The 13,423-nt window shown below is 35.2% G+C and overlaps 1 protein-coding gene across 3 annotated transcripts in view; it reads right to left on the reverse strand.

Moving 5' to 3' along the window:
* Positions 1 to 13,423, reverse strand: part of PTPRZ1 (protein tyrosine phosphatase receptor type Z1) — a 135,265-nt gene that overhangs the window by 5,854 nt on the left and 115,988 nt on the right. For all 3 annotated transcript variants that reach the window (XM_058191331.1, XM_058191332.1, XM_058191333.1), the window contains exons 15-25: positions 13,193 to 13,278; positions 11,270 to 11,290; positions 11,041 to 11,137; positions 9,779 to 9,861; positions 8,269 to 8,403; positions 7,448 to 7,582; positions 6,494 to 6,657; positions 6,013 to 6,148; positions 3,902 to 4,048; positions 2,431 to 2,524; positions 1,553 to 1,626 (exon numbers count right to left, since the gene is read on the reverse strand). In XM_058191331.1, the coding sequence (XP_058047314.1) occupies positions 1,553 to 1,626; positions 2,431 to 2,524; positions 3,902 to 4,048; positions 6,013 to 6,148; positions 6,494 to 6,657; positions 7,448 to 7,582; positions 8,269 to 8,403; positions 9,779 to 9,861; positions 11,041 to 11,137; positions 11,270 to 11,290; positions 13,193 to 13,278 (1,172 nt within the window). The remainder of the gene's footprint in view (positions 1 to 1,552; positions 1,627 to 2,430; positions 2,525 to 3,901; positions 4,049 to 6,012; positions 6,149 to 6,493; positions 6,658 to 7,447; positions 7,583 to 8,268; positions 8,404 to 9,778; positions 9,862 to 11,040; positions 11,138 to 11,269; positions 11,291 to 13,192; positions 13,279 to 13,423) is intronic.

Raw genomic sequence — 13,423 nt, forward strand, 5'->3', positions numbered from 1 at the left:
GTACTAAAGCTATAGACCCCAGACTACCGCAGAAACACTTCGGGGGGGGGGGTTTCTTGTTCAACCTTTTCCTTGATCTGTTTTATAACTATATGGTTTGGAGGGTTTTTAAAATGGATATATTGGCAAGGAAGAATATTCATTTCTTTGATAGCGAGTATGTTAATTTTTGTCCAAAAGGTCTTTTTTCAAAAGGCAATTGGACTTTCTTTGTTTTTCCTCAAAGATGTTTTACTTCTCAACCAGGAAGCTTCTTCAGTTCTTCAGAGTTCTTCAGAGAACTGAAAAAGCTTCTTGGATGAGAAGAAAAATGTCTTCAAGGAAAAACCAAGAAAGTCCAGTTGCCTTTTGAAAAAGCACCTTTGGGATAACCATGACCTGGATGACTGAGAATCTCCATAGACATTTGTCTAAAAGTAAGGGTTTTTTTTTTTAGTATCTATGCAAGATGACCTACATCAGAATTATAATTTTACTAGCTCTCTGTAAATATACTTTAAATTAGCTATTTATATATTTGATTAGAGTGATACATAATTTGTGCTTTTGTTTTTGCGGTTTTACCTATTTTTAACTGTTTATAAATTTTTATTTTCCCTTTAATTTTCTAGGGATTTTCCCCACTGCTTTTTTTCCTCTTCAGTATAGTATAGTATAGTATAGTATAGTATAGTATAGTATAGTATAGTATAGTATAGTATAGTATAGTATAGTATAGTATAGTATAGTATAGTATAGTATAGTATAGTCTCCTCCTTCACTGTACAGCTTATTAAAAACATTTAAAAATAAGAAAACAACACAACAAAAAAGATGGCAGAATGACCAAACTCAATTAGTCGAGGTCTTTGTGTTGAAAAATTAGACTGAATTGTGTTTCTGTGGTATTTTTCCCTCTTCCTTTTATTGTATTTGTTTTTATATTTTTTCTCTTTTAATATTGACCCACGGAACACTTTCAGATTGCACCATGGATTTTCAGTGGGAAGCTTTGCTTTCCTTCCAAATGTTACAAAATAGGTGAATTAAGGTTCCCAAAGATGACGCCGTTTATTAAAAGGACCCCAATATGAGCCTTAAGTCCCTGGTCTCTATGCCCTTTCAGTCTGTAATCAATGAGAACAGACTGAGCTGGAGGGGAGGGGACTGCTTAAAGCTGCAGTTACTTCATCCTGGGGTTGGGATGGTTCAAAAAGCTACAAATAAATATTAAACTGTCACATCCAACTATAAATAGCTCCTGTTTCCTAACTTAAGGACTAGCATGGATTTCTAAATAACTCTTCAACTTAAAGAAAGCTGTGTCATGATATCAGAGCCAAATATTGTGTAATATAGTGCTGGTCCTTACATTTTACTTGATTACACATGTATTCAACCTATGGATGCCACTTCACAGAAAATAATTGCAGCTCTTTGGTGTTCTCCTTGCCCTATCTAGGCTTGTTGCTGGTTTGTTTGGTCAAATGGGCAGGCCTTGGCTGAGACAAAGGAAGTTCCTCAGAAAGCTGACACCAATTCAAATTGCAGTGTGATTTACAAGGTAACTCACCATAATATAGGAAGCATTAATGTAATCAGTGCCCTCACCAGACAATGATGAAATACCAACTCTAGATCTTTCCACTGTAACACAAAGATAAGAATTTATTGGGGCGTGTGACATATATTTTAAAATTCTCCAAATCAGAGAAACTGGAGGAGCATCCGCTATTAACACAGGAACCAATATCTGCAGCTATATCTATTGTATTTATTTTACTGAGAGGCCTGGTTTCCTGAGATCTGGAAGAATAATACGGCCTTCTTTCACCCTTCCATCTAAGCAAATGATACATTTTGGATCATTTGTACATTGGATCCATACATTTTATTCCTTCAGATGAGGTTATGGTAAATTGCTCCTCCTCCATTTAGTAATGTGTGAATGATCTGTAAATTATGAGAAGGAATCTTTATTTCTCTCTCTCTCTCTCTCTCTCTCTCTCTCTCTCTCTCTCTCTCTCTCTTTCTTTCTTTCTTTCTTTCTTTCTTTCTTTCTCTCTCTCCCCCCCCCCTTCTCTCTAAAAGTGCATGAAATACAAAACTGAAAAGAGTTTGGGATTATCTGAAATGTACAGTCTTTCACAAATGCATTGAAATTTCAAGGTGCATCCATCTTATTCATTTTGAATTATATCTGTTTAGGCTCATACAGAAAAATACCAAAAGTTAATATAAATGACTACTTACCACAACTTTTAGTATACTGCATCACTAACTTCAGAATTGGTCACAAATATTAAAAAGAGAAACTGCAAAACAGCAGATTTGTTTTCCCCAAACTTTTTTTATCATAATATAATTCTGGTATATTAATAATAACTGCAATAAAATTACTGTCTTGATTTTGTGGTTATATTTAGTGAATTTTGTTTTTGACAAACCTACCAGGAATTATAGATGAAGTCCTATTCTTTTCTCTGTTGCACTGTTTCAATGCAGTAGAATAATCGCACTGCTGTATATTTGATTGGTTCAGAAGCTGAATAAATATACACATAATAATAGTATTAATAATAAATGAACAAGTGTAGTACCGCTTGAATACCATCGGCATTGACAAAATTACCATCAGTCAATTGCCAAAGGCAGCTTTATTCTGAACAAATTACATCCTGCAATGATACCTTTAATGCCATCAAGCATCCACACCTGCCTATCCCAGGTCATTGGGAAGGACTTTATAGCAGAATAAATATGCCAAATCGAGTCTAAACATCTGGCTGACTTTGCAATGAACCATAATAATAAAGAAGAGTTGCTTTAGATGGACAATGCATGTTTCCCTTTATCCCCTTATCTCAGAGTAGTTAAGGTCTATTGCCTTTAACTTGACTGCAATACGTCTGCATAAAAGCTATCGACCTACATTCAGCTCCCCAGCTACCAGGATACACACAGGGATCATATAAAATGTTCAGTCCAGCCATCTATAATTTTTCTAAATCTCAAATTATACTAAACATTCATCCACAAAAAAGTAAAATAGGTTAATAATGGATTTCAAAAGTATAATGAATTTATTTATATTTATATTTTTAGAAATAACTTAAGGCAGCCAATGCTCCTTCCTTTTTCTATTCTCCTCACAACCACCCTCTGTGTTGGGCTAAGAGTGAGTGGCCTAAAGTCACCCAGACAGCTTTCATGCCTAAGGTGGTACTAGAACTCATGAACTCCCAGTGTCTGCCCTAGTGCTTTAACCACAAGACTTTACTGGCCCTTGGTGAAAGAGGTTTTGTAATTAGTGGTGCAGTTTAAGATACAAAGCAGTTGATGAGGATTAAAGATCATCATCTGGGTTCTATACCAGCCATTGAACATGATGTATCCATAAAGATACCGCTTACTATCAAGTATGTTCATTGCCATAGATATCCAGATTATTATTATTCTTTTTCAGTTCAAATATAATTTTTTCATTTTTTACAAATAGCCTAAGTGATCAGGGAGGAAAACAAATTTCATTTTATTCCTGATAGGCATTGCAACTGCAATAATGGAAAAATGACAAAACATGTTATGATGTCAAATTGCAAACCCTGGAGCTTTCTTTTGCATCCCAATGTTGTACACATCTGTTTAAGTCATATCAATTGTGTTATGAAGTCATACCAGTTATTTTGTCATTTTCTGCTTAATCGGCAGACCTCAGAAACATGGTAATGGTACTATGATTTCAGTGAGTCAAAATGTTAGGCAGCAAAAGCATGGAGTATTTCTTTATGGCTGACAAGTAGTGTGAACTTTGTTTGTTTGTTTACAAATTTATATAGCTGCCCAACCCACACACAGTGATATTAGCCTGCAGAAGGCACAGAACAAAATGCCAGGTAGTTAGAGGTCCTAACAGCCTCACCTTGAACTGTTTCTCTAATCTTGTCTTTCCCATTGGTCCTGGTATTAAGAGTGAATTCACATAGGCATGAATGTGATTTTCAGGTACTTCTGTTTCTTTGCTTAGTATGGCTTCCACAAGTGCATCATGAATGAAGATGTACTGTTCCTGATTTACAACATGAAGAAATAGTCTTGGTTATAGTATTAATATTTATTGTGATTCAATGCCAGTTAATTTAGGCTATGTCCCACTATAAACTATTCAGCAGAATAGACAAACTAACAATTATATACATTTGATTCCAAAGTCAGAAATATGTTTTCTACAGTTACAAAAATTATAGAGATTGCTACATTACCATGTTTACATGTTTACCATCATTACTGATTACAGGAGTCATCAACAAACTATAAGGTGTGTAATGTTTGTTTTTGTTAGAACTTGTCAGTCATATGTAGTCTCCTATGTTTGGACTATTTGCTCAACTGTTGAGTTCTCCTTAGATCTTGAGGACTTAGTATGAATCCTCAGATCTCTAGTGCGAAAGTACAAGCAAATAAAAAAGGAAGATACCATTTGTAGCATCAATGCAGCTACTCCTTGACTTACAACCAATCATTTAGCGACCATTTAAAATTACAACAGCACTGAAAACAAGTGACTTACATCCATTCCTCACACTTACAATCATTGCAGCATCCCCATGGTTACATGATCAAAAATTGGACACTTGGAAACTGACAAGTATTTACGACGGTTGCATATCCTGAGGTCATGCAATTGCCTCTTATGATCTTCCCCAATCAGCTTTAAGAAGCAAAGTCAATAGAGGAATTTGGATTTGCTTAATCCACTTAACAACTGCAATGATTCACTTAAGAACCATAGCATAAAAAGTCATAAAATCAGATACAACTCACTTAACAACCACCTTGATAAGCAATGTAAATTTTTGTGCCAATTGTGGTCATTGTGTATTACCGGTACCTTTAATTACTATACTATTTTCATACATATATATTTGCAAGTATATAAGAATATTTTGAACAGTGCTATATTTTAAATCCATCCCAGAACTGATCTGCATGACAAATTTTTAGCTTTTTATTTTAGATCTAGAACACAAAAGGTCATAAAAAGGTCTCATAAAAAGTAAGATGTGGTATGGAAACACTATAATAGTAACATAAGGTGCCAAGAAAGATCAGTTTAATGCTCCTGATACTGTCTCCACTGTGCATGTTAGCACATTTCGGATCTCTTCTAATTATTATAATTGCAGAGCAAAAATCAGGGAAATGATTTTATCTTATAAAACGATATAGGCATTTTCTAGACTTTCCTTATAATAGCTTTCAAAATATGGCTCCAGTGCACATAAAAAAAACAGGTGGAACTTTGATAGCACCAGTGTAAATGCCATCTCCCTTTTTGCCCATTTGCCACTGCAATGTAATATGTGGATGAAGCCCACAAATAAGATATGCACATGCCTATTTTCTGTGATAGAATAGATTTTAATTAATGTATCGAATATATTTCTCTAATACACTGAAAAGTTACAGATAGCCCTTGACTAACAACAATAACTGTGCCCAGAATTGTGGACATAAGATATTGGCAGTCATTCACTGGGTCACCACATGACCATGCCTGATTTTATGACCTTTTAGGTCAGTCATTAAGAGAACATTGCGGTCATTAAGTGAATGCTGCAGTCATTAAATGTACCCATTGTATCCAACTGGAAGTAAACATTGGTTTCTGGCAAAAAGTACCATAATTCATGGTCAAGTGACCATGGGACGCTGCAAATGGCTGTAAATTGCCAAATAGTCAAAATTCAATCATGTAATTACAGGGCAGCCATTGTAACCTCAAATGATCCCTAGGTATCTGGTCATAAGTTAATGACTATCTATAAATTTCTTTTTCAAAACTAATCAGCTTTCAGGTGGTATGTTATCTGTTTTTTTGTGGGGCAGGGGAGCCATTTTATAACTGGGCTCTGTAACCGGTATTGGAACCATAGAATATTTTGATTTGTCTCTTTTAAATCCAATTAAAAAGTTACCTTTGCGAGTTTTCATAATACAACATGGACAATTCAAAGCAAACCATTTTCGTACCTCTGTCTGCACCAAATAATTCCTTTGTGTTCGAATATGCTTCAGGAACCCAAATATGTTGACAGTCCCTTCATGTTGAATTTGCTGGAGCATGCTGTCTAATACTATGTATGTGCCTGTCCTTCCAACACCGGCACTGTTAAACATTAAAAATGAAGAATATATCTAAATCTGAGAAAAATACGACTATTCAGATCGATTCATTCACAAAAGGAGTCACCTGCAGGAGAAAGGGCTTGATACCTCCTTATATATACTGTAGTTGAAAACAACATTTTACACTTTTATGATTTAAAATCTGCTTTGTTAAAGTGAAACCTAAATGAGAAAGCCAAGTTATAAAGCAGATTGAAGTGCAGTTGAATTGAAAACATTAAGAAAATATAGCTTCCTTATGGAGAGGTTCATTATGTTTTTCTTAATAATTAAAAGGGGAAAAGGGGAATAAATATCTAACGAGTGAAAGATGAGAATCACAGACCTGCAATGAACCACCACAGGACCTACAGCATGTCTTTTAGCATAGGATGCCTTTCGAACAAATGTCAGTACTGGCAATGTGTACTCAGGAACTCCCATGTCAGGCCACTGAGTATAATGATACTGAGAAACTAAACGACCACTTGACCTTCCTTTTTGGGAGCCCTAAGACATAGAATAAAAATTAAATCAACAGCATTTATATTTATTTTATAATTTTATGAAGCCACATCTCTCACAATGTGGCAATCTACAAAACGAGTATGGTATTAACATAACATAATAACAGAGTTGGAAGGGACCTTGGAGGCCTTCTAGTCCAACCCCCTGCCCAGGAAGGAAACCCTACACCATTTCAGACAAATGGTTATCCAACATTTGCTTAAAGATTTCCAGTGTTGGAGCATTCACAACTTCTGCAGGCAAGTCGTTCCACTTATTGATTGTTCTAGCTTTCAGGAAATTTCTCCTTAGTTCTAAGTTGCTTCTCTCCTTGATTAGTTTCCACCCATTGCTTCTTGTTCTACCCTCAGGTGCTCTGGAGAATAGTTTGACTCCCTCTTCTTTGTGGCAACCCCTGAAATATTGGAACACTGCTATCATGTCTCCCCTAGTCCTTCTTTTCATTAAACTAGACATACCGAGTTCCTGCAACCATTCTTCATAGTCTCCAGTCCCCTAATCATCTTTGTTGCTCTTCTCTGCACTCTTTCTAGAGTCTCAATATCTTTTTTACATTGTGGCGACCAAAACTGAATGCAATATTCCAAGCGTGGCCTTACCAAGGCATTATAAAGTGGTATTAACACTTCATGTGATCTTGATTATTATTATTTTGATTATTATTTTTTCATGTGATCTTGAGTATTATTATTCAAGACAATATAATACAAAGCAAAACCAGCAGATCCCAACGAAATCGAAAACATAAGCAACAACCAACTGGAATGTCTACCTTTTTCACTTTGGTGTTCCTGATGGTGAAATTCCTCACGGTGTAATAGGCAAGAACATGAATGCTCTTTTGTGTCACCAGAAAATTTCCATATTCTTCACTGCCATCAGCAGGCCAGTATTGGTCACATTTTCTCTGGCAGCCAAGAAATATACAATGTTAATATGGAAAGGAATCTTTAAAGCATTATTTTAACTAGTAAACTGTCCCATCATGTGTATTTAAATATCTCTAGTGCTAAGTGACTACATTATATAAAAGGTCTGTGAAGGCTGTTATTTTTCCCCAGACTTTTTTTTATCTGATTTGAATGGAATGCTAGGCATGGAAATGACCAATCGTGTTCGAAAAATAGTACTAAATTAGATTACTTTCAATCAAGGATTAATTTTTTCTTTTCAACATACTTCAGTGTTTTTATTAATGTTCTAGAATTGTGGAATTCACCAATACAGATGAAAATAAGATCAAATCCAGACTTCTGCCTTCAAGATTCCCGGAGGGGCTGTTATCACTTTTGAAAGCGAGAGAGAGGATTTTATTAAGAGCAGATTTTAAAAAAATCCCTTCTCAACTGAATTTGAACAGCTCTGGTTTCATAATGACTAATATTAATTGAACAAGTGATTGCTCCATACTAGTATTAGGCCTTCCACTGTTATGAGTCATTTTCAAGGGAGTATTTCAAACCTATGTGTGTTTATTTAAAGTGAAGCTGCTCTATTCCATGAGTTTATCATTAGAAAGCATCAATTAATAGGCTTTATTGAGGAGTTCATACAACATATAAAGCTAAAGAATATTAACAAGGAGGTTTATACCCGTCCTTTCTCAACAAGGTTCGTTATCATTACAATGACTTCCACATTATGTTCCCATATCATTCTCCAGAAATCTTCTGCTGTTGATTTTAAAGGGCCTTGGGCGGCAATATAAGCCTTTGGTCTGTTGTAGCCCTGCATGGAATAAAGCAAAGAAGACAGTTTATAGTGTCATATGGTTCTTTTTTATTAAATTGTATTTTCAGGCAATACTCTAGAAGTATATTTATTTTTTACAGAATGAGAAATAAAAATTACACCTTTTTCTTGGACTGAGGTTATATTTGCGGATATAATGTTAAATATTGCTTAGTATGGATTTCTCAGACTTTCAGCTGAACTGGATTGATGATTGGCTCTCTCATCCTTTTATACAGTTTTTTTTCAAAAGGGAATAACATGAATGGGTATGTGAGAGACCAATATTTTATGTAAATTTGTTCCATTTGCTGCTATGTAAATTTGTTCCAACTGCTATTTGACCCATGAAATAAACACCAATATGCAACTTATCTTAAATAGGAGAAAAAGAAAGAAAGAAAGAAAGAAAGAAAGAAGGAAGGAAAGAAAGAAGGAAAGAAAGAAAGAAAAAAAAGAAATCCATCTTTTGAATAACTGGGACCTTTAAAACTACTGGTTCTAGGCATAGAGAGACTTGATTTAATCCATCAAAAGGCTTTTGATATACAGTATAAATGCTCTGAAACTAATATTCAAGGAATTACTTCAAAATGTATAAGGCTATCCACACTTTGAGATTATATGTATAAAAATAATTATGTAGCAAAGCAGATAAATAATGGTGTCCTCACACAAACACAATGAGTCATATACATGGACCAGACATCAGGATAAAATATGCAATGGCATTTGTGTGATGACTTCATTTTGAATGTCATTTGGGTGTCACTATAGTTTTTGCATATGACATTGTATCAACACATACTTAATGGCAGCTTTGGATCTGCTTTTAGGGTTCACTTAAATCAGATTGTGGAGAGGAAAAAGGGATTAGAACAGAACAGAACAGAACAGAACAGAACAGAATAGAATTCTTTATTGGCCAAGTGTGATTGGACACACCAGGAATTTGTCTTGGTGCATATTCTCTCAGTGTACAATAAATACATTGTTTTTTACAGTGCATATTCTTTTATACAAAGAACGGGATAAAGATGTAAGATCTCTCCATCCTCCTTGACAATAATCTCTAAAGCAATCTTTCTTAAGCTTGGCAAGTTTAAGAGATGTGGACTTCAGCTCCCCAGCCAGCAAAAAAACACTGCTCTAAAGAATACATTTTCATAATGTTCTTAATTTATTTCATTGGTTTGGTGACTTAAGCTCTCAACTGGGTCTCTTTTTTCTTTTTGTCAGCAACTTCTCTCCAGTTTCTTATTGTTTCCAGTGCTGGAAAAGGGGAAATCTTTCAGGAATCCAAGGTCAAAACTCACACAGAATGCTGAATAACAAAAATAAAAGAGCCATATGTGGAAAGATGGAAACTTACATCAACATAATTGGCGTTAATATAGTCAGTAGGTTTTCCATCCTTGTCTGAAAGTTGGGTAAGTTTAACTCTGCTATGATCATCTACATTGGAAAGAAAGTGAAAATAAGAATGTTTTAGCAATAGTCTTTCTTAACAGTGAACTAAAATTAAAAAAAAATCAGAAATTATTTATAGTGCATCCACTAACCTACTTACTAAACATAGTACAATTAGGTGAAAACAAACCAAAATAAAAATATGCAATCAAAGAGAGAGTGTAATTGCTTTTGGTAGAGGTTTTTTTTGGCTATATATGAAAGCTTTTATGCGAGTTTTTTAGTGAAATATTCCTTTTGTAGATTCCTTGGGGTAACTAGAGGGAAGAGTTACTTTCTGTTATGTGCATATTTCCACTATGAAACTATGTGATCAGGCTTGATAAATCGACACTTACAATTTGAAAATTAATGAGTAGTTATGATCGGCCTCTCCTCTCTCCTTCTCTCCCTCAGCCTTGCCCCACAGAAATGTCTCCTATCCTATCCCCTTCTCTCCCCTAGCCTTGCCCCACAGAAATGTCTCCTATCCTATCCCCTTCTCTTCCCTAGACTTGCTCCACAGAAGCCTCCCCAATCCTATCCCCTTCTCTCCCTCAGCCTTGCCCTACAGAAGCCTATCCTATCCCTTCTCTCTCTCAGGCTTGCCCCACAGAAACCTCCCCTATCCTATCCCCTGCTTGCTGCTGTGAAAGTAAAACTGAAACTGAAACTCCTCTCTTCTGCTTATGTTTTGCATTTGAAACAGATTTCTTTTCAGGTGGGGAGGGGGGCTAGAACTCCTTAGTATCAGAGCCTGATAATAATAATATAGGAAATACTAATGCTCTAATGGTTATTTCAAAAAATACTTTCTTAGTGAGCCAAGAGGAACATACGTGGCAAATTTCAAGTTTGTAGGCTTTATGATTCTGGAGATATTGTGATGATGCATGAGTAGAATTTCGCTTTTATATATATATATAGATTATTCTTTAAACCAAATTGTAACAAACTTTTAAAGGAAGTTTCATTGGCATACCCAAACATAGTATAGTTATCTGTTTATACTTCACCTTCCTTCTCTAGCAAATAGTCAAGATGGCTTCTCCAATAATATAGAAATATAGCAGCTAATTTATACACTATTTCATAACATTAACAACTTTAGAATGTGTGGACTTCAAGTTGTAGAATTTCTCAGCATATTACTATTTACAATAAATAATATGTAGAATTACTTACAGGCAACAATATTTATGTATCTATTCTTATTCTTGTTATCTGGATGATTAGAACTGTCTGATGTAATACCTAGATCTACTGTGCAACTCTGGATTTCCTGAAAAAAAGAAAATAGAAACATGCTGCTGAATACACATGTATATTTGCATACATGGCCCCACCCCACCAAATATCCACAGCTTGCCACTATTTCTTTACTAAAATAAGATTTGTTTAAATAATTCCTTACCTGATAAAACTCTTTCAGTGTCTAATGAAGGAATGAATGCAAAAATAAAAATAAATCAAATTTCACAGCACACAAATGAATGTTTATATATTACAAATACAATGGAAAGCAGTTATGGTTATGAGATACACATATATACGGTAGATATATACATGTTGATAATTGAACATTGCTAAGTATTTCCAGTAATAAGGCATGCAATTAAAATTATTTTGAAACATAATTTTACTGCCTAGATCAGGTGTGTCAAACTTGATTTCATTCGGGACCACATCAGGGTAGTGCTTGACCTTGGGGGTGGGCGTGGTCAGAGTGGGCATGGCCAGCTTGACATCACTCATGTCGGGGGGTGCCTGTGGCAGCCCGAGCCCCTTGCCAGCGAAAATGGACTACCAAGCTCCTTTTTCAGCCGGGACATTCTCCTGCAACCCTCTACCAGCAAAAACGGAGCTCATGCGCGGCCCTCCCAAGCTCTGTTTTCACTGCAGAGACACTGCAGGCTGGTCCTTCACTGTTTCCAAGGTGCCCCGTGGGCCAGATCTAAGCACCCCGCAGGCCGGATCTGGCCCACAGGTCTTGAGTTTGACACCCCTGGCCTAGATGTATAATACAATGTTCATTGAAGTCAGTGGAAATACATCATTTTGCTATCTTAAATCATGGGTTGCTGTTTCAATGCATAACGCGTAAAAATGCTTGTGATTTTTCAGTAGTATTGTCTTAAACAGAAAATGGCTTGGTAAATGCAAACTTGTTTTGCAAATAAAAATATTAATGGCAACATTTCAATTAAAACATGCAAATAATGTCATGCATAGAACTGGTAAAATATATGAACTGCAGATGAAGTTAAATTTCTATTTCACTGATGCAAGACACAGAAATTAGGTATCTAATGGGGTTACTTTTAATGTTTTCAATGCCTTATATCAATACTATTCATGCATTGCTTTCTAGAGAAGAAAATTATGATGTATACATGTATTCTTATGAAACTAACCAAATATGACACATTGGGAGTCTCACAACTATAAGAGGTGAAACTGAATAAGGTAAAATTCAATGTATTATTCTGTTATATATTGATCAAGACTTCCAAATGTTTCTCTTTTCTTCTACTCCAAGCACACTCTGTTTAAGTATAGTGAACAAAACCATTTTACTTTCATATTTATTATTCAGAATTAAGATCAGAAGCAGCAGTTCAGGTGCGACATGCCGATTATGTCAAAACCCAACAACTGCTCAGCTTCAAGAGCATAAAGTACAGAATGAGAAGTCCAGTGAAAAAGGAGAAAGAGCAGAAGAAAAAGTAAGAGGTTTAAACTACAATACTGTGGGTCTAAAAGAGAACTGTACTTAAACCCAGAGGGCGATTAATTCAACTATGTCAAATGAAAGAGTTCAACGGAGTTCACATTTAGCAGCCTACTGCAGTTAGGAATTTGATTTTTAGCCAGGTCCTCAACCGTGAGCCTCACACCTATGAAATGTATAACACGTGAAATGGGAGTACAGGAGAATAATAAGTTTGAGATGGGGAGATTTACAGGAGACTGTCAGAATAAAACTTCTTCAAATGTGTAGAAAAAGCTCAAACATAGTTTCTTGCACTTTTTTTAGTTAGTTATGTGTACTTTTTGCAGCGTTATTAGTACAGTTTTCTACTATAGTAATTAAAAGTGTGGTTCAACCCTACATAGGCCTAGATATTCTTTTCACACAGAAACTATTCAACTTGACCATTGCTACATACCCAATCCACTTTGTGCTCATCATAACATGGCCGAGATTAAACATGTCTTTTCTATATGTAAATATGGACATTTCACATTTCATTCTTTTAATTCAGAAAATCTGATTTTTTTCACTTATGAATACTTTCAACTGTGCCTTTAATTTTAAAGTAGCAATAGTTTGTACCTCAAATTCTTCTGCAAACCCATTACTGGCATGCAAATCTGCAACATGTTTTGGAAAATGTTTTGTTGGGATTGCTCCAACATCATCTTAAAGGTAAGTTGAGAAAAGTGGAGAAAGGGGTGGGAGAAAAGAAAGTTAAACAAGGTAAATAAAGTAATTGTAAATACATATTTATTTTTAAGTTATTATTTCTGAACTGTCAAGTCTTAATGAGTTCCTTCATAAACATGT

The sequence above is a fragment of the Ahaetulla prasina genome, chromosome 7, assembly GCF_028640845.1.
Source record: "Ahaetulla prasina isolate Xishuangbanna chromosome 7, ASM2864084v1, whole genome shotgun sequence".
NCBI lineage: Eukaryota > Metazoa > Chordata > Lepidosauria > Squamata > Colubridae > Ahaetulla > Ahaetulla prasina.